Source organism: Myodes glareolus, chromosome 1 (assembly GCF_982192425.1).
Source record: "Myodes glareolus chromosome 1, mMyoGla1.1, whole genome shotgun sequence".
Lineage (NCBI taxonomy): Eukaryota > Metazoa > Chordata > Mammalia > Rodentia > Cricetidae > Myodes > Myodes glareolus.
In genome coordinates, this window is record NC_142026.1 from 64606858 (window position 1) to 64634810 (window position 27953).

At 48.9% G+C, this 27953-nt stretch overlaps 1 protein-coding gene across 1 annotated transcript in view; it reads right to left on the reverse strand.

The window, feature by feature from the left end:
* Positions 1-1509: 1509 nt before the first annotated feature.
* The window catches only part of Nova2 (NOVA alternative splicing regulator 2), a 33167-nt gene continuing 6723 nt past the window's right edge, over positions 1510-27953 (reverse strand). Inside the window, exons 2-4 of the mRNA XM_085693131.2 lie at positions 19841-19984; positions 11965-12131; positions 1510-2935 (exon numbers count right to left, since the gene is read on the reverse strand). Of these exons, the coding sequence (XP_085549257.1) occupies positions 1853-2935; positions 11965-12131; positions 19841-19984 (1394 nt within the window). The 3' untranslated portion in view covers positions 1510-1852. The remainder of the gene's footprint in view (positions 2936-11964; positions 12132-19840; positions 19985-27953) is intronic.

Genomic DNA, 27953 nt, shown 5'->3' on the forward strand with positions numbered 1-27953 from the left:
CCTAGGAGGGCGGATGGAGGAGGGAGTGGGCATAGGGTACCCCTCCCCCAGAGATGCTGATGATGGAGCCAGGGTTCTGAGGACCCTGCTTGGGGTTGGAGGAACTGAAGGTGTTCTCCAACAGGGATGAGGAGATGGGTGGGAACAGGCATGTCTCAGCAATCCTAGCATATAGGTTTTTCAGGCCCTGACATCTGTCTTTGGAGTTGATCAGAGCCACCATGCTAAGTGAGCCACTCCCAAACAACTCTCAGGGCAGCCTGGCTTGTCACATTTTCATCAGAATCTTCTAGCTCTTCTGAACCTAAGAACATTTCCGACCTATCAAACACTGCTAACATCTACCAACTCCCTGGAAGCCACCAAGCCAAATGAATTCATCAGACCACTCAAGGCATTTCAGCCCAAGATACCCTAAGCTTTGCAAGGCTCACTTAACTCTATACCAGATCACACTGGCCTGACCGAGCCACCATACATTTGGCTCATCCATCAATGAAATGAAGCCACGTAGACACAGGCATGCACACAAAAGGCAGGAGTGGGAAAGGGAGGGGATCTTTAGCAGTCAGTTTCACTAGCTTCATCTCCCATTCGTGCCTGTCAAGGCAAGTTCAGAGATGGTATGGAGATGACCCTGACAGTATTTTTTTTTTCCTCTTTAGAATTCTCCACATTAGATCCAAGTCCCATCCTTCAGTCTCTTTCTAGGGATTCCCTTCCCCCAGGGCCAACATCCACTAAAGAGTGTGGAAGGAGGAGGGGGATGAAGGGACTGGCCACTATCCAACACAGGAAGCACATGCTTCGTCCCGATGATGCCACAGGAAGTGACCTCGAGATTCCATAGGAAGTACATGCCTTTGCCTCTGGCATCACGGAAGTGACTTTGAGGAAGCAGTTTTGTTGTGACCTCACGGGATGTGATTTTTCTCTCACCAGTACAGGAAGCGGCCTCTGAGGAATTACTTCCTATGACATCATAGGGAGTTACTGGAAGCACCCCATAAATACTTGATTCAGTGACATCACAACAGGGACCCTCGTGTCTCTAGAAAAAGCCACGAGAAGCCACAGCGGCTGCTCCTGCGCCTCTCACAACACCGCGCGGCTTACAGAACCTGAGGCATCCCACAGCTGGCATCATTTCCAGCAGGAACACATCTGCTTAATGAAGAAAGTTCCACTTCCACCCGAGGGGGTACTGCAGGGAGATAGTGGAGCTTCGGAAATGTGGGACTCCTGGGATGGGGGAGCGCTATGTTCCAAACCCCTCATTTCAGATCTGACTCCTGGATGGCTGCCTCTACTCGCGTCACTTTCCCAGGATCTGGAACTGCAATCAGAGAGGCAGGATGTTGTGTCTAGGGGAGGCACCTCATTCCAGGTGATCTGGAGGCTCCCTCCCCTCCTCCCATATGTCAACAAAAATCTTATAAAGGAGGGGGAAATCCTTATCAAAAAAAAAAAGAAGAAGAAAAAGTTAAAAAGGAAAAAAAAGGAGGGAAAGAAAGAGAAAATAACGCTTTGTTTTCTATTAAAATCAACAAAATGCAATATATACAGATATCACATAGACCTGGACCCTGGGAGAGGCGGGTCAGGCCCAGTCAAGCACAGGGAGGGAGGGAGGAGGGGTCAGTTCAAGGCTGGAAAGGGGGCTCAAAAGCCCCCTTCCCAGCCGTCACTCAATCCTGCCTATGACTATCAGAACGGAGGGTGCAGCCAGGCCTACCCCAGCCCCATCCCAAGCCAAGCAGGAGTCACACCAAGCTGAAGTCTGGCGGGAGTTGGGAGAGGAGGAGAAGGAGGGAGGAGGAGCGGGAGGGGGTGGGGACGCACACCACAGGCCTCATCCCACTTTCTGTGGGTTTGAAGCCCTCACCCCCTGCTCGTAGGTGACCCGCTGGCTGATGAGGTATTGAGCGGCTTGCGTGGCCGCGGGGCTGCCCGTGATGGTGACCCGCCGGTTCCGCGTGCCGGGCAGGAACTCGCCCTTCTTGGAGATCTGGATGCGCGCACCCGTCAGCTCCTGGTACTCCACCAGCGTCTTGCCCCCTTTGCCCAGGATGGCCCCCACCAGGTTCTCGGGCACCGCGATCTCCACCAGCTCCTTGGCGCTCTCGGCCGCCAGCTTCTCGGCCGTCAGGAAGCCGCCGGCAGCCCCGGCCGCAGCCGCGGCGGCCACCAGGGGCGCGCCCCCCGCTCCAGCCGCGCCCCCCGCGCCCGCACCGAGGTAACCATTGGCGGCCGCGGCCAGCGCGAAGGAGCCCAGCGCTCCAGGGGGCGGTGGCGGCGGCGGCGCTGCCCCTGCCCCCGGCCCTGCCCCGGCATCGCCCGCGTAGGACGCCAGGAGGTTGGCGGCGGCGGCGGCGGCGGGGTTGGCGCCCGCGGCCACAGCGGCCAGGACGCCCGAGGCGGCGGCCGAGTTGAGGCCAAGGCTGAGCGAGTTGGTGTTGTAGCCGTAGCTGGCCAGCGTGTTGAGCGCCGTGCTGATGGCCAGCAGGTCGGTGCCCGAGAAGGCGGGCAGCGCGGCGGGGAAGGCGCCCACGCCCGCCAACCCTGCTGGGCCAAGTAGACCCGAGGCGGCAGCGGCAGAGGCGGCGGCCGCGGCGGGCAGCACGTCGGCCGGGCTGGCGTAGGGCGAGCCGGTGGGGTTGGAGTTGGCCACGGGCCCCGCCACGTTGGCGTAGCTGATGTTGAGGCAGCTGCTGCTCTGCGGGTCTTCCTGTACCTTCTGCACGATGGCGCTCACGGCCTTGTGCACCTGCTCGGGCTCGCCGCTCACGGTCACCACGCGCTCCTGTAGGTTGATGCCCTCGGGCTTCTGCGACAGCTGCACCCAGGCGCCGGATTGTTCCATCACCGCCTTCACGGTTGCTCCCCCCTTACCGATGATCAGTCCCGCCGTGCTGTTGGGGACGATGAGCTTAGCCTGCGTGGGGGGGAGAAAGAGACAGAGTCTGCGCGGGGGAGAACGGGGCGCGCAGCCGTCTCAAATCAATTTTTTTTTTCTGTTATATCTTTCTTCCAGGGTCCATCATCAGGCCCACTGCAGTACCCTGATAAACGTCAAGATAGCCCTACTGGTTCCTAAAGGAAAATTTGGAAATACCCGGCGGGGTGTAGTAGTGCTACGTGCCTGTAATTGCAGCACTCCCGGGGGTGGAGGCGGAGGACGTTAAGTTTGAAGTCAGCCTGAGCGCTCGCGCGCTCTCTCTCTCTCTCTCTCTCTCTCTCTCTCTCTCTCTCTCTATATATATATATATATATATATATATATATATATATATATATGATATATATATATATATCAGGGGAAAATAAACAAACAAATTAAAAGTTTAGCAGTCCCTCGGCTCCTGCCCCACGTCCCTAGGACCTCTAATGCCACTTCTTCCGTGGCAGGTAAAAGTTTATTACTGGTGTACCCACTGGGAGCCCATCTGTGTCTGCCTCAAGCCTTCACCGCGGCACCGCCCCTCCCAACTTCTGTCCTTGTGTGCTCTGGCTCCTAGTCTCCCCCAAAGCTTCAAATCTTTACAAATTTCTCTCCCTCTTTGCTTCCCTTCCTTTCCCCCTCCCTTCTCCTCTCCTCTCCCCTTTCTTCAGCTTAGGCTGGCTTGGAACTTATGATCCTCCTGCCTCATCCTCCCTGTCGATTTCCCCCTCAGACTCTTGGATCACAGTCCATACCTCAAAATCTGACCAGTGCCTCAGAATGTGTTTGTGATTGGAGGCACGGTTTTGTTGTTTTTTTTTTTTTAAAGGTTATAGCAAGGCAGATGTGGTTTTGAATGTCTGTAGTTGTAGCACACACAGTATGCTCAGAGGATCATAGAGAATAGCCTGGACTACATCGTGTGTTCTGGGCTAGCCTGGCCTACACTGTGAGACTTTCAAAACAAACCCAAAAACCAAAAGAAGTCTGGGGATCCCTCTGTGACTGTGACTGTATTGCTTTCTGGAGTCTGGGTGTGAATTGTGATGACATCATCATCTTTTCAGTGTGGTCTCACCTGAATATTTACATGTTAAAATTCACCTCACTTACAACAATTTGCCTTCCTTTTATTCTCTTGTATTTGTTTCTTCCTCATCTTTATTTTGTTTTGAGATAGAGTCTTACTGATGTCTTTGGACTAGCTGTGTAGACCAGGCTGGCTTTGAATTCACAGAGGTCTGTCTGCTTCTGCCACACCAGTGCTGAGATGTCAATTCTGAGCTATACACACCTTTTCTATGGTCTGTTTAATTTTATGTGTGTGTGTGTGTGTGTAGGTCAGAGGGCACTCACACCACTGTGCTCACCTTTCTATGTGGGCTTCACAGCTAGAGCTCAGGATGCCAGCCTTGTAGGGCCAGTGCTTTGACTACTGAGCCCTCTCCTTGGCCCAGTCTTCTGTATTTTAAAAAGTTGCGTAAGAACAACAAAATGTGAGGTGGATCCATGTAATGGAATAGTATTAGGAATAAATACATACAAAGCACTGACATAGCACTTGCTATAACATGGATGCTCCTAGAAAACAAAGTGTAAAAGGCCAGACAGAAAAGGTCACGTGGTTTCATTTACATGGCTGTCTGGAATATGCAAATCCACATTGATAGAAATTGGTTAGGGAGCTGGAGACATGGCTCAGAGGTTAAGAACACTTGCTGCTCTTTCAGAGGACTGAAGTTTGGCTCTCACATCAGGGGGCTCACAACTGCCTATAACTCCCACCCCAGGGGCTCCAACACCTCTGGTCCCCATAGGCACCCGCATTCATATGCACATACCTATATGCAGACACGCAGACCTACATGTAATCAAAAATAATAAAAAAACTTTTTTTGAGACAGGGTCTTACTATGTAACTCTGACTATCTTGAAACTCTCTATGTATATGAGGCTGGAATTGAATTCACAGAGGTCTGCCAGCCTTTGCCTTCTGAGTGCTGTGATTAAAGGTGTGCGCCATCACTGCCTGGCCTAGAACTGAATTTTTGTAGGCATTATGCCCTGGCATTTATTTTATGGTTTTTTATTTTTTATTCTTTTGAGACAGGGTTTTTTGCATAGCCCTTGCTGGCCTGGAACTCACAGAAATCTGCCTGCCTTGGCCTCCCGAGTGCTGGGATTAAAGGTGTGCACCACTATACCCAGTTATGAAAATGAATCTTTATAAAAGATAGAGTTTTTTGTTTTATGTGTATGAGTGTTTTTGGATCCTATCTCCAGAAGTCGGTAAAGGACAACAGATCCCTAAGAACAGATCCCTAAGAACTATAGATACTTGTTAGATGCCAGGTAGGTGCTAGGAATTGAACCCAGGTCCTGTAGAAGAGAGACAAAGGCTCTTAACAGCTGAGCCAACTCTCCAGCCCAAAGGACCCAAGTTTGAATCCCCAACATCTATGTTTTTTTCGAGACAGGGCTTCTCTGTGTAGCTTTGGTGCCTGTTCTGGAACTTGCTCTGTAGACCAGACTGGCCTTGAACTCACAGAGATCCACCTGCCTCTGCCTCCCGAGTGCTGGGATTAAAGGCGTGTGCCACCACTGTCTGGCTTCCCCAGCACCTATTAAAAAGCCAGATATGGCTCTGCTTGCTGTAATTCCAGCACTGGGTGGTCAGTTAGACAGACAGACCCCAAGAGCTTGCTGACCACTCATCCTATCCAGTGAGCTTCTAGTTTTGGTAATAGACTCTTAAGGGTTTCTTGAGGCAGAGAGCAATGGAGGAAGACACCCAATTTTCTGCTATGGCCTTTGCTCACATGAAACATAAAAAACCTGGTTAGTGAGTGCCAGAGATAGAAGACAGGGCTCGGGGTGACAGCTCCAGGAATAGTGGAAATATTCTGGAATTTGATGGTGGCTCTGGTTAGCTACATATTCTTCTATTTTTAAAAAAAAGATCTATTTATTATTATTTTATATGTATGGATGTTTTGCTTTTATGTATGTATGTGTACCGTGGTGTGTGCCCTGGTGCCTGCAGAAGCCAGAAGAAGGTATCAGATCTCCTTGGACTGGAGTTTACAGATGGCTGTGGGTGCTGGGAATCAAACCTAGATCCTCTGTAAGAGCAGCTACTGCTCTTAACTGCTCAGCCATCTCATCAGCAACCTAGCTTTGTTTTGTTTTTAAGACATGGTTTCATATAGTCCAGGCTGGCCTGGAATTCACTATGTATCTGAGGACGATCTTGGGTTTCTGATCCTCCTGCCTCCACTTCCTGAGTTCTGGGATTGCAGGCTTACATCCACACCCTGCTTGATTTTATATTCTATGACTGTACTTCTATGAGTGTCCAGATCAGGAAAATCTGTAGACACAGAAAGCAGGTTAGTGGAGGGAGAAGAAAAAAAAATAGTTGGGGAGGGGATCAAGGTTTCTTTAGAGGGTTGGTGAGATGGCTTGGTGAATAAAGGCATTTGCCGCCAAGCCCGAGGACCTGAGTTCGATCCCCGGGACCCACATGGTGGAAGGAGAGAGAGAACCGATGATCATAAACACACATACTCTTTTGTCCAATAAATGAGTAAGTGTAGAAATGTGTTTTGAGGGTTTCATTTGTAAGCGAGGCATGATGGCATATGACTGACATTCAGGGACTCCAGTGCTGTGTAGTGTAGGATCATGAGTTCAAGGGTAGCCTGGGCTACACAGTGAAACCTCACCTCAAAACAAAGCAAAGCAAAACTAAACAAGTACAAACAAAACCTCAGCAAAATGAAACAAGGGCTGGAGAGACGGCTCAGAGGTTAAGAGCATTGCCTGCTCTTTCAGAGGTCATGAGTTCAATTCCCAGCAACTACATGGTGATCACAATCATCTGTGATGTGCTCTGTTTCCTTTTTCTAGCGTGCATTGCAGCCATACATGGAGGAAGAACACTATATACATAATAAATAAGTAAATCTTTAAAAAAACAAAAAAGAAACAAAATAACACAGAAGACAATTTTAACTGGGCATGATGACTTGGGAGGCAGAGGAAAGTGGATCTGCATGAGTCCAGCCAGCCCAGTCGACATAGTGATTCCCTGTCTTTAAAGAAGAAATTAAAAAAAAAGAGAGATAAATTTGGAAGGTGAGAAAGTGTTCTAAAACTGACTGGTTGTAGATGCCATCTCTATGTATATGCTAAATGTCTTTGAGCTGCACACTGCCCTGTTTGGTCTGGTAGTGGACATTCAACCCAGGGTTTCACACATGCTGGGCATGTGCTCTGACACTGTCTGACACTGACCTACACCCCCAGCTTTCCTTTTTGTCTCCCTGAGTTGCCCAGTCTACTCTTGAACACCCTCTTTAGACCCTCCTGGCTCAGGCTCCTGAGTAACAGGGATTGTAGGCGCGGGCCACCAGCCCTGGCTCACTTCATACTTGACTAAATTGTTAGTATGTAAATTGTGTTTTGATGTTTAGTTTTTTTTGTTTATTTTTTCTTTCTTTCTTTCTTTCTTTCTTTCTTTCTTTCTTTCTTTCTTTCTTTCTTTCTTTCTTTCTCAACTTGACAGATGCTGGAGTCATCTGGGAAGAGGGAACTTCAGTTGAAAAAAATGCCTCTGGCAGACTGGCCTGAAGGCAAGCCTGTGAAACAGTTTTTGATTAATGATTGATGTGGGAAGGTCCAGCCCACTGTGGGTGGTGCCACCCCTGGGCAGGTTAAGCAAGTCATGGGGAGCAAGCCAGTAAACAGCGTTTTTTCCATGGTTTCTGCTTTAATTCTTCCTGTCAAATTTGTGCCTTGGCTTCCTCTGATGGAGGACTGTAACTTGTATGCCAAATAAACCCTTCTTTCCCCAAACTATTTTTGACTAATGTTTTTATCACAGCAATAGAATCCTGAGTAAAACACAATGAAACTGCTAAGCCATTTAAAATTATATTTTGATCTTTTATTAGGTTTTTTTTTGTTTGTTTGTTTAATGTGTGTCACAGTGCGAGAGCAGTGATCAGAGGGACTATTTGCAGGAGTCTCATGATCGTTCTGGGGATCCAACTCAGGTGGTCAGACTTGGCAGCAAGAGCCTTTACTGGCTGAGCCATCTTGCCAACCCAAAACTGGCCAAATCTAACACATGTTATACAGCTACCATGTATCTGCACGTAAAAAGATTTGAACATTTTCACTGTAAAGAAAGGAAAGGCGGGCATAGTATCCCATATCTGTAATCCTAGCTCTTGGGGAGCCGAGGCAGGAGGATAACTGAGAGTTCCAGGCCAGCCTGGGTTACGTAGCGAGCTACAGGCTAGTCCAAGATACAGAGTGAGACTCTACCTCAAAACAAAAACAGACACAAGAAAAAAGAATAGCAGCAAAATTCACACAAAACAAAATCCCATGAAGCTGGCAGCTGCTTTCAGGACAGGCTCTGGATTATAGCACCACAGAATTTGACATCCGTAGCTGCAGACTCACAGAGACCCGAAATACATACTTGAAGAGGCAAAGCTGGGCCAGTGAGATGATTCCCAGGGAAATGGCACTTGCTGCCAAGGCTGACAAACCTGAGTTAGGGCTCCAAAACCCACATGGGGGACAGAGAGAGGGAGCAGGAGAGGGGGAAGAGGAGAGAGGGAAAAAGAGGGAGGGAGGGAGATGGAGGGAGGGAGATGGAGGGAGGGAGGGAGATGGAGGGAGGGAGAGAGGGAGAGAGAAACGGAGAGAGAGAGAGAACAAGAACTGATGCCCTCAAGTTGTCCCCTGACCTCCACATGTGGCCACAGCATGAACATTCACACACACAATAAATGTGAAAAGAATTTAAAAAGGTAGGTACCAAAAGAAAGGAAGAAAAAAAGAAAGAGAAAGAAAGAAATAGGTACCAAATCTCAGAATAACAATATATGCTTAGAAAAAGACTTTTGCTCAGAAAAAGTCTTCTGAGTCAGGGGTCTTGCTACTTGAGATCCTCCTGCCTCAGCATCCCAGGTGCTGGGATTACAGATGGTACCCAATGTGCCTAGAATCTTGGAGTCATAGAGCACAGTCCTGGAGGTGGGCTGAGAGGCCAGGAAAGCTCTTGTTATTTGCCTCTGGGATTTACAAGCTTACGGAAAATTCCAAACAGAACCAAGGATAGACAGCCCGGCAGTGGCAGCCAACACTTGCCAGGCATTTTCTGAAAAGTTTTGTATGGCAGCTGAGCCTGGTAGCTTATGCCTGTAACCCAGAGCTTTCAAAGCTAAGACAGAAAGATCCACCCTGAGTTTGAGGCAACATAGGGATTCCAGGCCAGCCTGGGCTACAGAGTGAGACCTTGTGTCAAAATAAAGTAATAAAAATATAAAAATAATAAACTAAGAATGGGATCAACCTTTGAAAGAAGCTTCCTGAGAATCATGGCTTCTTTTGAAATGTCTGCAAGATGTGGAAATGGTTTGTGCTCCCCAAGAAGAAGAACTGGGGGAGACTGATCATGGGCATTCTTGTTCCTGTTAAGAGGGCTAGCCCTTTAGAGGGACACAGCCCTTAATGCTTTTTAGTCCCTTCCTGAATCTTGAAAATATTTGAACGTGTAGACCCTGGTTGGCTGTAGCTGCTGTGCCATAACAAGAGAGAAATGGAGGCCTGCAGAAGCGAAGGCAAACACACCTAATGCAGCACGTCTGAAGTAGAAAAGAGATGGATGGAGGTCCTGATTAAAACAAGTCCTGAAACGGGTCAGAGAGGAGGCTCAGTGGGTTAAAGTGCTTGCTTCGCCTGGCCTGACTACTTGAGTGTTATCCCTGGAACCCACGTGGTGGAAAGAGAAAACAAACTCCCACAAGATGCCCTCTGACCTACACACACACACATGCACATGTACACACACGCATGCTATATGGAAGGAACTGCCGTAACAGGATTGAGGCTGTAGATCAGTTGGTAGATTTCATTCTTAGCATGCACGAAGTTCTGGACTGAATTTCCAGCACTATTTAGACAGGATATGGGGGTGCACATTTGTAAGCCCAGCACTCAGGAGGTGGTTGATGGTCGTATTGGCTAACTAGTGAATCTGAGGCCAACCTTAATTTCCAAAAACTGCCCTATGTTCAAAAAAGAAAAAAAGAAGGTTTCTGAGATGACTCAGTGGAATCATCAAGGATGGATTTTGAATCTCCAGCACTGCCCTAAAAGGCAGACCGAGGGAGACACCGACGTAACTTTGGCAGCCCCCCACGCATATGCACATGTGTGTGTGCACCTGTACACATGTGAACACTAATTCATATACACAAGCACATTACACAATGTGCTAAAAAGCAAAAGGGAAAAAAGCTACGTATGGTGTCTCTGACCTCTAATCCTAGCACACAGAAGCCTGAGGCAGTATGAGTTTGAGGCTAGTGTTGGCTACAGTATGGCCTTCTCTCAAAACAAAAGCCAGAGCAGCTACCATTTGTTCTTGAAGGGGAGAGTAGAGTCTTGTTATGTAGCTCAAATATCCTGAATCTTCCTCCATCTTTCTGGCTCCCCCACCCCAATGCCAGATTACAATGGACCACCATGCCCAGTGCATTTTGTTAGAACTTTCTATGCACTAGGCATTCACACTAAATGCTTTTCACACACCAATGTGTTAACCACCATTCACAAATCTATACCATGATAAATCTCATTTTACAAATGTGGAAAACCAAGCAAGGAGCAGTCACAATCTTGTCATCTGCTCAGGGTCACAAAACTAGTAAGGAAGAACTGAGGATTCAACTTAAATGTGACTCCACAGCCTGGGTCTCCAGCCATGCACTTTTTCATTGAAGCCTCGGAATGACAAGATTAAGGATAGATCCTGGTTTTGAAATCTTCTGATTGTCCTGTGTGGGTGCAAGTCCTAAATTGTACTGATTCCATTTCCCACGCAACTCGATGAATCCCCACTCCCTTATGACCACCACTAAAGCGGAGGAAAGGGGCCATGTCCTGTCTCTCTAAGCTGTGTAGAATTCACCCTCTGTTGGATGTGAAAGCATTTTGGAGAGACCTGGCTGGGCGCTAGGAGCCCAGCGTCTTCAGCACCAAGGACAGCAGCTGTGCACACGAAGCCTCAGGCCGGCAACATTTTTTTTTTTTTTGGTGGGCAGCGGTCACTAGGAACGTGTTCCTATAGGGCTCTCCGCCCACTATGTCCCAGAGGATTTGGGAGAATTCAGGTCTATGTCTCTTCAATACCAGAGTTGAAGAATCCCAGCATCTTAAAACAAAGCCTTTGCTTTCTAGATGGACTTGAAGCTCTCGTTGGCGCCCTACTAGCCGGCGTTGTACTTTTTTCCTTTGTGTCAAGAGCTCCGTGTATACGGGGGTGAAGGGAAAACCCGGAGCGCTAGTATCTATCCCTGCGTTCCTCCTCTCACCCCCTCCCCCGGCTGGGTCGGGGTCTCAAAAAGCAAAAACAAACGAAAAACCCAAGACCGCAAATCAGTTTTATCCTAAAAGCCCACTGGTCCCAGGAGCCATATCGTCATGGCAACTGGAGAGGCTCAGGAAACGATTGGTCCGCTCTCTGCCACACCCCTTACACCACCGTTTCCTGGTAACTAAGGCAACCAAGAGGCTGCCTTCTCGTCTCTATCCTTTCTAGACGAGTGGGTAGGACGGGGACCGGCTCCTCTCTTTCGCTAAGTAAAGCACTACATCCCCATAATGGGTATTATGGAGGAGGAAGATAAAGAGGCTGTTTCTAAAATTCTGGAGAGGTTGGGCTGTCACTGAAGTCACTTCCGGTGAACACAGGAAGTAGGAGGCAGGTTGCTTTGAGAGACAAGGGTGGAAAGGAAAGGAGCTGGAGTGTCTCCGGAAGGATGGATGAATGGGAGTGCCAGCCTCGATCTCAGCCCACTCCTAGGAGTAGAGAGCCCTTTCTAGACTATTAGAGCTGACTTCCGAGTATTAACCACTAGCAGGCAGGCATTTGACAAACGTTATCAGATCTTTAACAAAACCTCACCAGCCTTACAGAAACCCACTGTCATTTCCCAGCTGACCTGCTTGGCTCTGTCGGGGTTCATCGTGGTTTGGGGTTGAAGAATGTTGACCACCTCGGGCTTGGTCATCGCTTGAGGGATTTCTCGGACCTTCTCTGCGATAAAGCTGTGAACGGCATTCAAGGCCTCTGCCGTGCCCTGTACTAGGCATACCCGTTCTGTAGTTCCTGTTTAGCAAGGGACAGAGGGGGACACACACATCAGACAGCAATGGAGACATGCCTGACAGACTGGCCCCATTTCATGGAAGGGGAAAGCCAAAGATTGGGGAGTGAGTTTGGGTCAGTTGATGTGGGTGACTGGTCCATCCATGGTGGGTAGCTAGTTGGGAGAATGAATGGAATCCCTGTTTTATAATCTGTACTTACCTCCCTCCCCTAAAACAACCCTGGGGGGATGGAAGAATGATGCTTAAGTGCCCACAGCAGCCCTGGGCACGGGAGGTAGGGCTCAGCTGCCTCTTCCCAGTTCTTGTGGGCTCCCCCTGGTTGCTGTGGCAACCATTCACTCGCCACTCACCCCCCCCCCCTTCCAGAAGTGGAGAGCTTAGGCCCGAAACGGTTGCCACAGTAACTGGAACCCCCTTATCGGTCTGCCTGGCCGGGTCCTTAGCCCACCCCCAGGGGGATGAGGGATGAGGCTCGGTTGCCATGGCAACCGCTGAAAGCCTACAGCGCCTGGCCTCTGGGCTTTTGGAGAGGATGAGGAGAAGGTTGGGGGATGGGAAAGGCAGAAGAGAGGCCAGAGTACAGCCTAGACCCACCAGATGGAGGTCTGGGGGGTGGGGGAGGGCAGGGGTGTGGCTAGGGGAAGAGCAGGGGAGGTCAAAGGCAGCTCTTAGAGAATGGGAGACTAGGAATAGAGGGTGGGGTAGCCAGTTTCCCGTTCTGGAGATCCTCCGGGTACTGGCTGCAGGTCTGACCTGGCATTCTCTGTATGTGTACATTGTGGAAGGGGATGAGAGAAGCTGGGTGATGCTGAAATGTATGCGTGAGGGAGAAAGACTCCGGGTGACACTGCGATCTGCGTGTGCACCTGTGAGGCTGCTTGTGGGCAGCTATGCGAGTATCTGTACACTTGGGCAGGGCTGGAAAGATGACCATATTGGGTATGTATCTAAGCAAAAAACCAGAAGAGATTGCAATAGAAACATACTGTGTACTGAGGGTATAGTTTAACAGTAGAGCACCTGTCTAGAATCCCCCAGTGAGGGGCTGGGGGTGTGACTCAGTGGTGGAGCCCCTGCCTAGAATCACCAATAGGGTTGTGGTTGTAACTCAGTCAGGTACTTGCCTAGTATGCACAAGGTCCTGGATTAAATCCCCAGCACCACACACACACCCCAAAACAGGTGATATAACACGACTGGAGTAACAAGGTTTGGAGCTGGAAGACTTGAGCATGCATGCCACCGAGGCTGTGCAGTGATGGAACCCTGTCCATTGGCAGTGTGCGTCTGCAACTGTGGAAGCAAGACAAAAAGGCAGCGTACATGCCTCTAGGTGTTCCCAAGTTGTCTGGGTGATGAGCGTGTGGTGCAAAAATATTTGTACACACACACACACACACACACACACACACACATGTCTGTCACCATCCTTTCATTGGCTGTGTGGATATGAGGACACAGGCAGACTTAAGCGACTGTATGAGGCTGTCTGGATGGCAGGTGTACTGGTGTGCCCATCTCCAAGTGTGTGCATCACAGACAAAGAACTCTCAGCCATGCCTGATCCGTGAGAGAATATGAGTGCATTGCTGTGCCTGGGCCTCACTAATGTGGTGTGCGAATGTCTCTGTTCCCAGGAGGGACTCGGTTTGTACAGTCAGCTCCCTGGGTCTGTAAAAGGTTTTTGAATGTGTGCCAGGCCCTGTGCCTATGTGTCTGGGACACTTAGTGCTGAGTGTCATTGTCTGTGGAGCACTTCAGTGCAGTGTGCTCATTGTCCAAGCTTGACCTGCCCCTTGCTACCTCTCCGCCTGGCTCTTCAAATCCGCCATGTGTCTGGGGTGTCTCTGTCTGTTGGCCAATCGTGATGCTGAAAACCCATACCCTTGCCCTTGTCAACATAGTCCTCGCTTTTATGTCCCCCTCCACCCAAGAACAATAGCTTGGTGTGGGCCAAGGGTGAGTCAGCTGTAGGCTGCCTCTGTCTGGGTGTAAATAGGAAAGGGTGTGGGTTGGGCTGGGAATGAGGGTTGGCGGGGCGGGGGGGGGGAACCCCAGGGATAGTGTGAGAGAAGTGGTCAGGGTTACCATCTCTGTATGGCTTCCTTCCAACTCAGGAAGTCTGTGTGCATCTATCTCCGTGTACTTCTTACACTGGGGTTTACAGGAATTTGGTAAGGGGGACCCTGCTACGTCCTGAAAAAAAGTGTCCTATAATAACAGCTGGTGGTTACATAACACTCGGCGCCAGGTCCTGTTCTGAGGACATGCTGCTTGTTCACTTGACATATGAGCCAGGCCATGTCTTGGCTGCCTTGATGTCCTGCTAAGGACACTGAGAGGTCTCTGGTCTTGTCCCAGATCACCCAGGCAGCACAGAATCATTACAGCTTGTGTGTGCGTGTGTCTGTGTGTGTGCGGGGCCGGGGGGTTCAGGGGACAACCTCTGATGTTGGATGGCCCTCACCTTTCACTGTATTTGAGATGGGGTGTCTTGGTCCCCCCATGTATGTAGTAGGCCAGACTAACTCTCCCATAAGCATTTGGAGGTTCTCCTATCTCTGCATTGGGATGACAAGACATACCCTCCTGCACTCTGCTTTCCGTGGGTCCTGGGATTTGAACTCAGGTACCCATATTTGCATGGCCAGTGCTTTGCCAGCTCAGCTGTTTCCCCAGGTCCGTCATCAGGCATTTTGAACACAGTTGTCTGGCTTCAGAGTTCAGAGTCTGTTTTTTGTTTGTTTGTTTGTTTTCCCCTTCAGTTTTGACGCAGTGTCTTTCTGTGTAGTCCAGATTGGCCACGAATCTGCCATCCTCCTGCCTCAGTTTACCAAGTACTGAAGTGCCACTATACCTAGTATAGGTTCTGTGCTCTTAGTCCTAATCCAGCCAGTGCTAAATTTGGGATTCTTTGAGTTGTCTTCTGATTCTAAATTCCCATGTGTTACAGATATACACCACCATGCCTGGTGTGTGCATGTGTGTCTATGTGTGCGTGCACACATGTGAGAATGAGCAACAGGATGACATACACAACAAAAGCTTTGCTTCTGTTTTCTATTTGTTTAAAAACACTTAGTGTTTTGTTTAGACGTGTGTGTGTGTGTGTGTGTGTGTGTGTGTGTGCACTAGAAGAGAGGGTCACATCCCCTGGAACTGGAGGAATAGGTAAGTGTTTGTGAGTCCCCTGATGTGGGTGCTGGGAACTGAACTCAGGTCCTCTGAAAGAACAGCAAGCACTCTTAACTGCTGAGCCATCTCTCCAGCCCTGGAGATTTGCTTTTAATGATTTATTTTTTTATTATTTATTTATTATGTATAGTGTTCTGTCCGCATATATGCCTGCAGGCCATAAGAAGGCACCAGATCTCATTATGGATGCATGTGGTTGCTGGGAATTGAATTCATGACCTTTGGAAGAGCAGACAGTGTTCTTAACCTCTGAGCCATCTCTCCAGACCCCCTCCTTTTATTTTATGTGTATGAGTCCTGGCCTGCATGCATGTTTGTTCCTTCAGTGCTCATGGAGGCCAGAAGAGGGCATCATATGCCAGAGAATGGGAATTACAGAGGGTTGTGAACCACCATGTGGGATGCTGGGAACTAAACCTGGTTCCTCTGGAAAAACAGCCAATGCTCTTAATCAGTCAGTCATCTCTACAGCTTTGAAGCTTTGCTTTTAATGTTAAGGAAGAATAAGAATGACATCATTTAGTAAACATTTCAGATTTTACACTTTGGGGCTGGGGATGTTGCTCAGTGTTAGAGGACCTGACTAGTTACCCTGAGGCCTGGGTTTAATTCTTAGAACTGTAAAAAAAAAAAAAAGATAGAAAAAAAAGACTTTAACATTGTACATTTAGAGCCTGGTGTTGGTGATGCACACCTTTGCTTATAATCCCAGCACTTGGGAGACAGAGGCAGGTGGATCTCTGCGAGTTGAGTTCGAAGCCAGCCTGTTCTACAGAGCCAGTTTCAGGATAGTGAGGGCTACATAGAGAAACCCTGTCTCAAAAAAACAAAAAAAAATACACTTTGGTGCAGCTATGTTATAAATCAATAATAATTATGAGGATCGCCACATTTGTGTTTGTGCTTTGCTCCTGGGAGTAGAATTCAGAGATTTTTACCGACACCCCAACTCTGAAGGCGTTTTAGCTTAATGAGAGAAGTGGTGTGGTCAGGAGTCTTTGAGGCCTTGGGTCAGTATTTATTGCCTTCTGGTTCTCCACTTCATCATGAAAGACCGAAAACGATTGAATTTGAAATTCTGGGCTCCATTACTAAGATGAGGCACCTTTTGTGTGTTCTGACCCCTTCTCTTTGGGGTTAAAGGCTGGGTAGGTTTTAGGGTTAAAGGCTGGGTAGGTTTTAGGTTTAGCTTTGTGACACAGACAAGTGTGTGTGTGTGTGTGTGTGTGTGTGTGTGTTTGAGAGAGAGAGAGAGAGAGAGAGAGAGAGAGAGAGAGAGAAAGAAAACCTTAGTCCCACACTGGCTTTTGGTTTTTGTTATTGGGGATTGAACCCCTGCAGCACCTTGTATATTCTTGGAAAGTGCCTCTACCACTGAGCCACACCCCAGCCCCTCACTGGGGGATTCTAGGCAGGGGCTCTACCACTGAGCCACACCCCAGCCCTCACTGGGGGATTCTAGGCAGGGGCTCTACCACTGAGCCACACCCCAGCCCCTCACTGGTGGATTTGAGACAGGCTCTTTGACTCTAAGCCATACCCTAGTCCTCTTTTTTAAAACATTGACACAGGATCTTGCTAAGTTACCAATGCAGGCCTTAAACCTGTGATCCTCCTATTCCAGCCTTCTGAGTGGTTGGAAGCACTGGCCCATGCTGTCATGCCTAACCTAATTGTACACTGCCACACTGTTCTCTCCTACAGCAGACATCCCTCGGCATTTGTCGTATGGCCCTTGTGGGGTCCCTTCTGTATTCATTCCTAGCTCACCTGAAGTTGCTATTGTAGGTTACTACTCTGAGAAATCCATCTGGCCTCCCTGGTCTGGGTCAAACACTCTGTCTCATTGCCAAGCTCTCTCTGCCCTTCCTAGTCTAGCCCTGGCCACTCTGGGTCATCATCAGTGAGGGTTCTGTCTCCCTGGCTCGAGATCCAAGAGAACAAGAATTCCCTTATTGTTGTGTCCATATGTCTGTCCAACCTGGTCATAGAGGAGGAGAGTGTGTGCTGAATGACTGAATGAAAAGATGTCAGTCAGGAGGTCTCGGGAATGCACCCCGGACTCATGCAGAAATAATAGTTCTGGGTTCCTAGGGATAGAAGCAGGGTGGGGTTGGGAGGCACTGAAACTCCTGGATTGTTCAGGTCAGGAGTTGGTGGTCTGTTATGAGATGGGGACAGACGTGGCTCACATGGGCTTGGCCATGGACAAAGTATGTGGTATCAAGGACTGTCCTATCTTTTGGGGTGTCTCAGCAGCCTGGCCCTGGGGTGAAGTACTGAGTTGGGAGGAGGGAATGTCACCATCTCATAGCACAGAATGTAATGCAGAGGCAAGGAGCCAAATGTCCTCAGACAGATGTCCCAGGCAGAGAGGTCTCACCCACATGGTGTGGGCTAGAAGGGCAAAGAGAAAACTGGGCCAGGATGGTGGAGGAAAGGAGGTGGCGGCACCTGGGTCACTAGATTTTTCTCTAAACTCTTGGTCAAAGCAGCTTAGTGAGATGGGAGGCGGGGAGGGAAGGGAGGAGGGCAGGGAAAAGGGGAAGATAGAGGAAATGGGGGGAGGGGGGCGGAGAGAAAGAGAAGAGAGAGGGAGGGAAAGAGAGCAAGTACAGTATGAAAGGGAGGGATGGGAGAGAGCGAGCATGGGAGAAAAGAGGAGAGGGAGAAGGGGAAAATGGAAGGATGGGAGAAGAGGGGAGGATAGAGAGAAAGGGAGGAGGGGAGAGGATAAAAGTGAGGAGAGGGAGGGAGGAAGGTGAAGGGGGAGAAGGGGAAGAGAACTAGGGAAAGGGAGGGTTGGAAAGAGAGAGAAAGGGAGGGAGGGAGGAAAGGAGAGAGGAGGGAGAAAAGGGGAAGCAGAGAGGAGAGAGAGAGAGAGAGAGAGAGAGAGAGAGAGAGAGAGAGAGAGATCCAGATCCTGTGCTACATTTCTGGTGTCTGACCTAAAAAGATGCTAGAGGATTACGGATGAACTAGAACGGCGGGCAGTGTGCTAGAGCAACTCTCTGGCCTTCCTGGGATTCCTAGAGGCCAAAGCTCAGGCTCTGCCCTTGGGAGGGAGCAATGGAGAGTGAGAGACCTTGAAGGGTCTTACAGAGGGCAGAGGGTTGTTCAAACACGTGTGGTTGGGGGCTGGGGACGTAGCTCAGTGGTAGAGTCAGAGCCTAGCTTTCAGCAAGCCTTGGTTTGATCCCCAGCACTGCACATGTTTCACACAAGGACAACAGAGCCTGCAATCCTAGCACGAGGGGTGTGAAAGCAGGAGGGTCAGGAGTTCAAGGTCATCCTTGTTGTGTGGTGTGCTGTGCGTGAGGCCAGTCAGTGCTTCCTAAAACAAAACAAACAAAACAAAACAAAACAAAACAAAAACAAAGTGGTTGAGAGAGACCCAGATGGAGTCTAAGGAGAGGCAGGGAATGGACTGGGCTGAAGTCAGTGAAGAGAAGAAGAGCCATGGGAAGCTGAGGATAGACACCCAAAGGGAGGCAGAGACAAGCAAACAGAGGCAGAAGCCAGGGAGCACTGGCCTCACTGAGGAGTGCTGCTAAGTGGGCTCAAATGAAGTTCTGAAGCAGGGTGGGGTGGGTGGTGAGATACTTGGAAGGGAAACAGAGGGAGATGAGGGACAGAAAGAGATGGCAGACAGAAGGACAAACAGATGGACCAGAGAAGACAGGAGATGGGGATACCCAGACAGATCCCTAGAGACAAGAACAGAGAGAGGGGCAGGACGAAGCAGAGAGAGGCAGAAGGGCATAAAAGATGGGATGGGCAGAAACAGCTGTGTGAGAAGCATCAGGCAGGGCATGGTGGCGGGTGTGTCTGCGATCCCAGCACTGGGCGGTAGGGGAAGGACTGGAGGTTACAGGCCGGAATGGGCTACAGGGTAAGACAGTCTCTTTTTCAAAATGCCCCAAGAAAATAAACCAGGTACGGGGCACATATCTGTAATCCTAGCACGTATGATGAGTTCAAGGTCAGTTTTGGCTACACAAGGAAGTTCTAGGCCAGCCTGGGCTATATGAAGCACTATATCAATGGAAAAAGAAAAATGAAAGAAAAGAAAAAAATAAAAAAGTGCCCCCTGTTCAAAACAACTCAGAGGAGACTAAATTGGATGCAAGTTAGGGTAACAGGTCCAAATGGACAGAGGGGTATGAGTAATTCGGATGGCTGCCCCAGCCGCCCCCCCCACCTGCCATCCTCCCCACCCTGGCTGCTCCAACTGACCGGAGGCGGCAGGTGTGTGGGAAGGGACACAACTGCCTGACATAATGCAAATGAGGTCATGAATATGCAGCAGCTCATTGTCTGGCCCTGCCCCCACCCCCATCTGCTCAGGCCAGGCCCCTTGGGTTGCAGGCAACTCAGACTTTTTATGGGGAGGAAAGGCAGGCCCCTTCCATTACTCTAACTATCTCTAACGCAACCTTCCTCACACCCAGGCCTCAGGAAAGTGGAGAGGAGAGAGGTCTAGCTCAGGTAACTGGTGTGTCTGGGGCTTACCTGGGTAGAAGTCTTTGGACTTAGATAGCTTGATGGTGGCTCCCGTCTCCTTCTGCAGCTGCACGATAGTCTGGCCACCTTTGCCAATGATGGAGCCGGCTGCGTAGCTGGGGATGAGCACCTTCAGGAAGTACTCGCCTTCCTCTGCAAGGCATACAGGGTGGGAGGAAGGGAGAAAGTGAGGGAGGGAGGGAAGAGTCCCATTTTAGGAAGGCACCTCCAGGAAGACCCCAGCATGGGCCCCACAAAGGAAATCACAATGATCATGACAACAGCAGTGAGAAAGACAGCATAGAACCATCTTCGCTCATTCAATCTTTTTTTTTTCTTCTTTGCAACCAAGTTTTTCTGTGTAGCCCTGGCAGGTCTGGAACACACTCTGTAGACCAGGCTGGTCTCAAGATCACAGAGATCCGCCTGCATCTGTCTCCCTAGTGCTGAGATTAAAGGTATGCACCACCATGCTTGACCCACATTCAATTTATTTTTTTGAGACAGACTCTCACATAGGCCAGGCTGGGCTCAAATTAAGTAGCTGAGGATGGCCTTCTAATTCCAAGTCTACGTCTCCCAAGTACTGGGATCACAGGAGTGCACCATGATACCTTATTCGCACGGTGCTGGGGATGGAACTCACGGCCTCAGGCCTGCCAGGCGAGCACTCTGTCAACTAAGGCACGTCCCCAGGACTCATTCATTCATTCAACAATGGCTGAGCACCTGCTTGTGTACATACTTGGCATGAGTGTGTGGAAACAGCCATGAAGGAAACAGCAAATCTCCCCGCATTTTGTGTGCAAATAAGGCCATAAGAATTTGAGTAATCCAAGCTTGAGCTCAGACAATTATATTCTTCTAGAGAGCAGAGACTCGATAGTTCATGCAGGATGGGAGGAAGTCATATGAGCAAAAAGAAGCAGGAAAAGGGGTGGGGAGGGCAGAGGAGTGCAAGATCAGAGATGAAGGCCAGGAAAGGCCTTTTTTCAAAATACATATTCATAACGCTATCACACACTTACTGTTTTAGGGTACTGGGTATTAAATTGAGGGTCTCTTGCAAGTACTTTATTATTAAACCACACTCCCAGCCCCTCACTGGGGGATTCTAGGCAGGGGCTCTACCACTGAGCTGTGCCCCAGTCCCCTTTAAAATGTTTGGGACAGGGTCTCACCAAGTTGCCTAAGGCTGGTTTTGAACTCACTCTGTAACCTATGTTACCACTTGACTTGGGGATTGACTGAGACGACAGTCCTCTGGCCATCAGACCCAGTCTGAGTAGGCATATTTCCTCTTCCCTCATCTGCAGCACCTGCCAAACAATTCCACTGGAAGTACTTCACAAACATCAGTTATTTTAATTCTCACACTGGCCCTGTAAAGAAACCCATTCTACAGATGAAGAAATGAGGTTAATAGGAATCATCCCGGAGTCACTGAGCTGGGTAGGTGCAGAGCTGGAATGTAAACTCAGCCTGGCTCTGGAGTCCATGTCCTGGGCTATTATTACTGAGGTACAAGAGAGGAGGTGAGCCATACGTCAAAAGGGATGGTACATGAGTCCTTAGGAAAATCAAGGAGGCGATGGGTTAGGTGGGAGGGAAGAGGGAAGAGGGAGCTGGTGCAGTGGGAAGCTTGTGAGCCACGGTAATGCCTTTGGCTCTTACTCCAAGCAGGATGGGAGAATCAAGGGGGTGTGAACTAATTTAGGATTTGAGAACATTTCTCTGGGACCAGCAAGATGGCTCAGTGGCAAAAGGAGCTTGCTGCCAAGTCTGATGACTTCAGTTCAATTCCCAGGACATACATTGTGGAAGGAGAGAAAGTGACTCCTGCAAGCTGCTCTCTGTGCGTGTGCATGCACGTGCACACACACAGAGGTAAAGAAATAAGCAAAAACATGATTTTGAGACAGTGTCTCTCTATTACAAAGCCCTAGCTGTCCTGGAAACCACTGTGTAGACCAGGCTCATAGACATCCAACTGCATCTCTCTCCTAAGTTCTGGGATTAAGGCATGTGCCACCATGCCTGGCTTTGGGCTACGGAAACAGCAGAGTGCTTTGCCTAGCATGCCTGAAGCCTTAGGCTTGACCCCCAGTATCACAGAAATCAAGTGTAGTGTTGCACACCTGTGATCCCAGCACCTGCGAGACAGAGGCAGGAGGTCAGGGTTCTCCACGGCTACACAGTGTGTTCGGGGTCAGCCTTTGCTATGAGACCCCATCTCAAAAAACAAGACAAAATAAGAATATTCCTCTGATGCCAGTGACAGGAACACACTGCAAGGGCAGGGGTGAAGGAGGCAGTGTTACCAGAGGTGAGGGACACTGGACTGACTTAGGGAGCAACGACGGAGGAAATGGACGAGGGCTGGACTGAGGATTCTCACTTCGTACATGGTTGGGGGAATGCATACATGTTTGCGGTGTGTCTGCGCGTATGCAGTGACAGGAGACTAGCACGGGATGCTGTCGTTTTTTGACAGAGGCCTCATTGGTTTGAAACTCGTTGTGTGGGCTAAGCTTACCTTATACAGACCAGAGAACAACAGTGGGAGTCTGTTCTCTCCTCTCACTGTGGGGAACCCGGAGAACTGAACTAACATCAGGCTTGACAGCAAGCATCTTTACCTGCTAGGCCATTTCCCCCCTCTGTGTAGCCCTGGCTATCCCGATCTCGCTTTGTAGACCAGCCTGGTCTTGAACTCAGAAATCCATCTGTCTCTGCCTCCCAAGTTCTGGGATTAATTGGCTCCTGCTAAATCATCTTGCTGACCTCTGGGCATTCATTTTTAGAGACCAATGTCCTTGGTAATGTAGTCATGCATAAAACATCTAGTTACCACATCCTTAAGGCAAATCTCTAACCTAACTCTCAACTTCTAAACTGTCAGCCCAGGCGCTACAGCCTTTGCAGTGGGAGGCCTTTGGTGACACACCCTGCTATTCAACTTTGCTTCCCATCACCCATGGGCACCAGATTCACTATTCTTTTACTTCTTCAAATATTACCTGCTCCTTCCCACCCCAAGGCCTTTGCAGATGTCCTCTGCCTGGCACTTCCTCTCTACCTTGTCAACTGGGGGCTCCACTGCAACGCTACTTATTCTCACAACCTTTCCTGGAACACTGAGAAGGAAGAGTGCCCCCCCCACCTTGCTTCATATACCCAGAGCCCTCTGTCAGACAGGGCCAACATGAACCACATCAACGGAGCACACCTCTGTGTCCCTTGCACCGTGTAACAGCACACAGTAGACTGGGGATAAAAGTGGGAAAAGAAAGGGAGCTGGGCCATTCTGTTTCCAAGGCTTAAGAGCTTTACTTGTTCCCCAGGGATTTCAACTTTTTCTTTTAAGTATAGGATGTCTAATTTTACCATCAAACATGAAACCCCAACTGGTAGTATGGTGAGCAAAGTTGCCTCCCAGAGCAGATAAAAGAACTGTTATTTGTAGTTGGGAGGTGTGGCTCAGTGGTAGAGCCCCTGCCCAGAATCCCTTAGTGAGGGCTGTGGGTGTGGCTCAGTGGTAGAGCCCCTGACTAGAATCCCCCAGTGAGGGGTTTGGGGTGTGGCTCAGTGGTAGAGTCCCTGCCTAGAATCCCCCAGTGAGGGGCTGGGGCGTGGCTCATGACTCAGAGACTTGCCTAGAATACATCAGTGTGGAGCATCTGCCTACCATGTTCCAGGTCCTGAATTCCACCCCTAGCGTTGCACAAACTATAGAAAGCTGACCTGGATGGGTAGGTGTTAAATTCTTTCCTCCTCAGCATGGGTCCTTCAGAGTGAGGGTTCTGGGTTCCTAATACGTTTTGTATAGTGGTGTGGGGTACAGTGGCTGGACTTAGCCTTCTAAGCATAAGGAGGAAGTCAAGAATAAATGGGTTTTATTGAGCCCAAGGCAATCCTCTTAAAACGGCCTAATCAGACCATTAAGCCTATTAGGTAATTAACCTCCCCCCTCCTCAGCCCAGGGAAACTTCTCATCCATCATTGGACCCCTGCTCAATTCACTTTCTTTCTTTTATCGCCCCCCCCCTTACTTTTTTTTGATGCAGCTTAGCCTTGTATCCTAGGCTGGCCTCAAATTCATAATCCTCCTGCCTCAGTCACTCAGGTGCTGCATTGACAGGCTACATCATGATGACAATCTCTTCTGGGTTCCCTTTGGATGCTCTCAAGTCTCTATCATCTCTGAAAGCTGGGCCCTCCACACCTCATTCCCTCTGTCCTGGATTCCCTCAAGCTCCAGCTGGGGACTTCCATACAGAGCAGGCAGGCAATCCCAAGTGAGCTGTGAATTTTGTTATTGAAAGTCTGGATGGCAGCTGGGTGGTGGTGGCGCACGCCTTTAATTCCAGCACTCAGGAGGCAGACACAGGCAGATCTCTGTGAGTTTGAGGCCAGCCTGGTCTACAAAGCGAGTTTCATGCTAGGCTCCAAAGCTACACAGAGAAACCTGTCTTTAAAAACCAAAAAAAAAAAAAAAAAAGGAAGTCTGGATGGGTTTGGATACTTCATCCCATTTCTTTTCTGGCCTTAGTTTCCTAACAGTAAAAATGGGGACACAGCAGCACCGAGTCTCACTTAACAATGAACCGGAAAGTAGCTAGAATGTTCTGGGCACACAGCACTTACACACACCATATGCCACCTATCATCACTACCGGTCGCTGTCTATTTGTTTTTGAGACTGGCTGTCCGTCCTGGAACTCACTCTGTAAACCAGCACTCCAACTCACAGAGATCCTCCTGCCTCTGTCTCGGGAGTGCTGGGTCTCTATCTAGTTCAGGATAGCCTTGAACTCCTGAGCCTCCTGCCTCATCCTTCCAAGAGCTTGTAGTAAAGTCCTGTTCAGTGCTTAGCACAGAATGGGTGCTCTCTGGGTTGAAAACAAGTGCTTAAAGTTGGGGGGTTTTGTTGGGAGGCAGGAGAAAGAGGGGGGAACTCTGTGTTCCTTATCATCTTGTCTGCCCAAACTGTGCCCCACTTTTTGAAAGAGAAATGATTTCTTTTAGCCCACCCTATGTATGTAAGTATGTATGTATGTATGTATGTAGCACACATAAAGATCAGAGAATAATCTGTGGCGGCCAGTTCTTTCCCTCTACTTAGGACATCACACGCAGTAGTACCTACCTTACCAGCTGAGTCTTTTCACCTGTTCTTTTACTTTCTTTTTGTGGTTCTAATGATTGGGTTGAACTCAGGGCTTCCTATATACCAGACATGTGCTCTACCGCTGAGCCACACCCCCATTCCTCACTGGGGGATTCTAGTCAGGGAGGGGCTCTACCACTGAGCCATGCCCCTAACCCCCACGTCGTGGGTAGAGTTGAAGCAAGTGCTCTACCACTGAGCTACATTTTCCAGACTTCTTTTTAGTTTTTTTTTTTTTATTTTGAGATAGGCTCTAGATTATCCAGAATGACCTTCAACTCACAAACCTCCTCACCTTAGTCTTCAGAGCAGCTGGAATTACAAGCCAGTGCTTTCCTGCCAAGCCTGGGGATGGCCTCTTGATACAAGGGAAACTCCATGGCTAGCTTCCTGTCTGGAACCTCTCTAGTACCTCCCTTTGTAGAGAGTTGTCATTACAGTTTGCTTGCTTCCCCCACCTGTGTGTGTGTGTGTGTGTGTGTGTGTGCGCGCGTGCGCGCACGTGCCATGGCATGAGTATGGAGGTCAGAGAATAACTCTGGAGAGCTGATTGCCTCCCTTCTACCATGTGGGTCCTGAGGAGTGAACTCAGATCATCAAGCTTAGTAGGAAGTTTTATTTTTAATCTGCTGAGCCATCTCACCAGCTCTCTAGCTTTCTTCTGCCATATACTTGATTTCTGCCCTCCTATGCACTCCCGAGTCACGACATCTCTCCTTCTCCTCTTCTTCCCCTCTTTCTGCACTGAGCTTCCCTTGAACAGCTGCCCAATTCCCATGCTTGCATTAGATCCTGGGAATAGAGCAGGAAGCCCACATAGACAATTCCTTTTTCCTTAAACTTTTAAGACACAGAAACACATTTATTTAAAGGGGGAAATGCTGGACCAGCAAGATGGCTCAAGAAATTTCAAGTCAGGCATGGCTGTGCACGTCCTGTATATTAATATTCCGGAAGCTGGAGTATTTGAAATGTCCAGCCCAGCCTGGATTGCAGAGGGAGTTTCTGTTTTAAAAAACCCACCAAAGAAATCTGGGCTGGCAAGATGGCTCAGTGGGTAAGGGTGCTGGCCTCCTAACGTGACCACTGGAGTTCCATCCCTCAGTTCCACTGTGTGGAAGAAGAAAATTGACTCCTCAAGCTGTTCTTGGAATTCTTTGACCCCTACTTGTGCATCACCTCATAGGTACATACATGCACACACGCGTGCGCACACACACACCCTTAGTGAATAACTAATTAACTAAATAAATGTAATTAAAACAAACAATGGTGGTGGAAGGGACACAGCACAATGGGACACACCTGTAATCCAAGCACCAACAAGCATTAACAGGAGGGTCAGGATACCACAAGCCTGGACCACAGAGAGAGCTGCAGGCCTACCTACCCAATATGAGACCCTGTGTCTGAAAAGAAAAACAAGAAAAAAAAAACAAAATGAAACAAAACATAGCCAAGTTTCTCTCAGATGCAGAATCCATCTAATTATTGGGATTGTGGATGTACTCAAAGGTAGCTGCTTGTCTAGCATGTATGATGCCCTATGTTCAATCCCCAGCACCATGAAAACTGGGTACAGTGGCACACACCTGTAACGTTAACATTTGGTCGGTGGAAACAGGAGAATCAAGAGTTCAAGGTCATGCTGGGCTACTTACAGAGCTCAAGGTGAGCCTGGACTACATAAGACCCTGTCTCAAAAAAAGTATGCATGCATGCATGTATGTATGTATATATGCATGCATATGTGTGTATGTATGTATATATGGATGCATGTATATATGTGTGTGTATGCATGTATGTATGTATGTATGAATCATCCATACATCTATCATCCATGTAAGACATGAAGTCAGAAGAATCATTGGTATTGGGGAAGAAAGGGAGGGACAAGAGAGGGTAACTGAGGGTAAGTATGAACAGAGCACAACGGTATACTTATGAAAATGTCATAACAAGGGGCCAGTGAGATACCTCATCAGGTGAAGGCATTTGCCACTGAGCCTAACAACTCGCGTTTAATCCCTGGGACCCACACGGTGCAAGGAGAGAACCGCTATTCTCAGACCTCCACATGTGTGCTGTGGCACATATACCCACACACATTCTAGTATTCATGTGTGCACATGTGCACACACACAAAACGAATGAATGTATAAACTTAAAATGTTAAAAATTCATAATAAAACTCATTGTTTCACCTCCCCCCCAAAAAAATTAACGAAAGAAAATAATCCACCGAAAGAGTTGGGATGAGATTTTAAAACCACTGCCAATAATTACAGTTGTGCAGGTGGCAATGGTTTTTCCTCTTTTCAACATAACTCACAATAGTCAAAAAGAAAATAAAAACACTCGCAGGTGATGAGACCTCCTGACTGTAGAAACTCAGAAATATTAACTCCAGGAGTTCCCCACTGTGGACCTCTGGCTATCACCTGTCCTTTTTAGAAACTTACACCTAGCCTTCCTGCTTGGGGCACGTCACACCATGGAGTCCCACCTCTTTTGAGAAGGAGCCAGGCCTCTGTTTCCTACTGCAAAGGCAGAGTCGTTGACCTTGGCTGAACCTGGAACCCCTAGATTTCACAGGCCTTTCCCTGTCTGAACTTTCTGTGCCTGCGAGGAAGCTCTGCCAGAGGCCCAAGCTCGCCCTCGTCCACTCGTCCACTCCCAGCCTATTCTAAGTAGCTCCTTTGGGATTCCCACAGTTCCCAGAGCCCAGTGACAGGGAAGCTGAGGAGGAAAACCTCCATGCCTCTTTTGCACCCGTCTCCTCCAGGGCTGCAATGTCAAGCATGGCCACCTCAAGACAAAGCTGGCTCAGCTGACTTCTGTTTGCTATGCCCCTGGTCAACTCTTCCCTTCATGCCCAACCCCCCATGATGCTTCCAGTCCACTGAACCAGTCTACTGCCTTACAAATACAGTTTTTCTACTCAAGAGATCT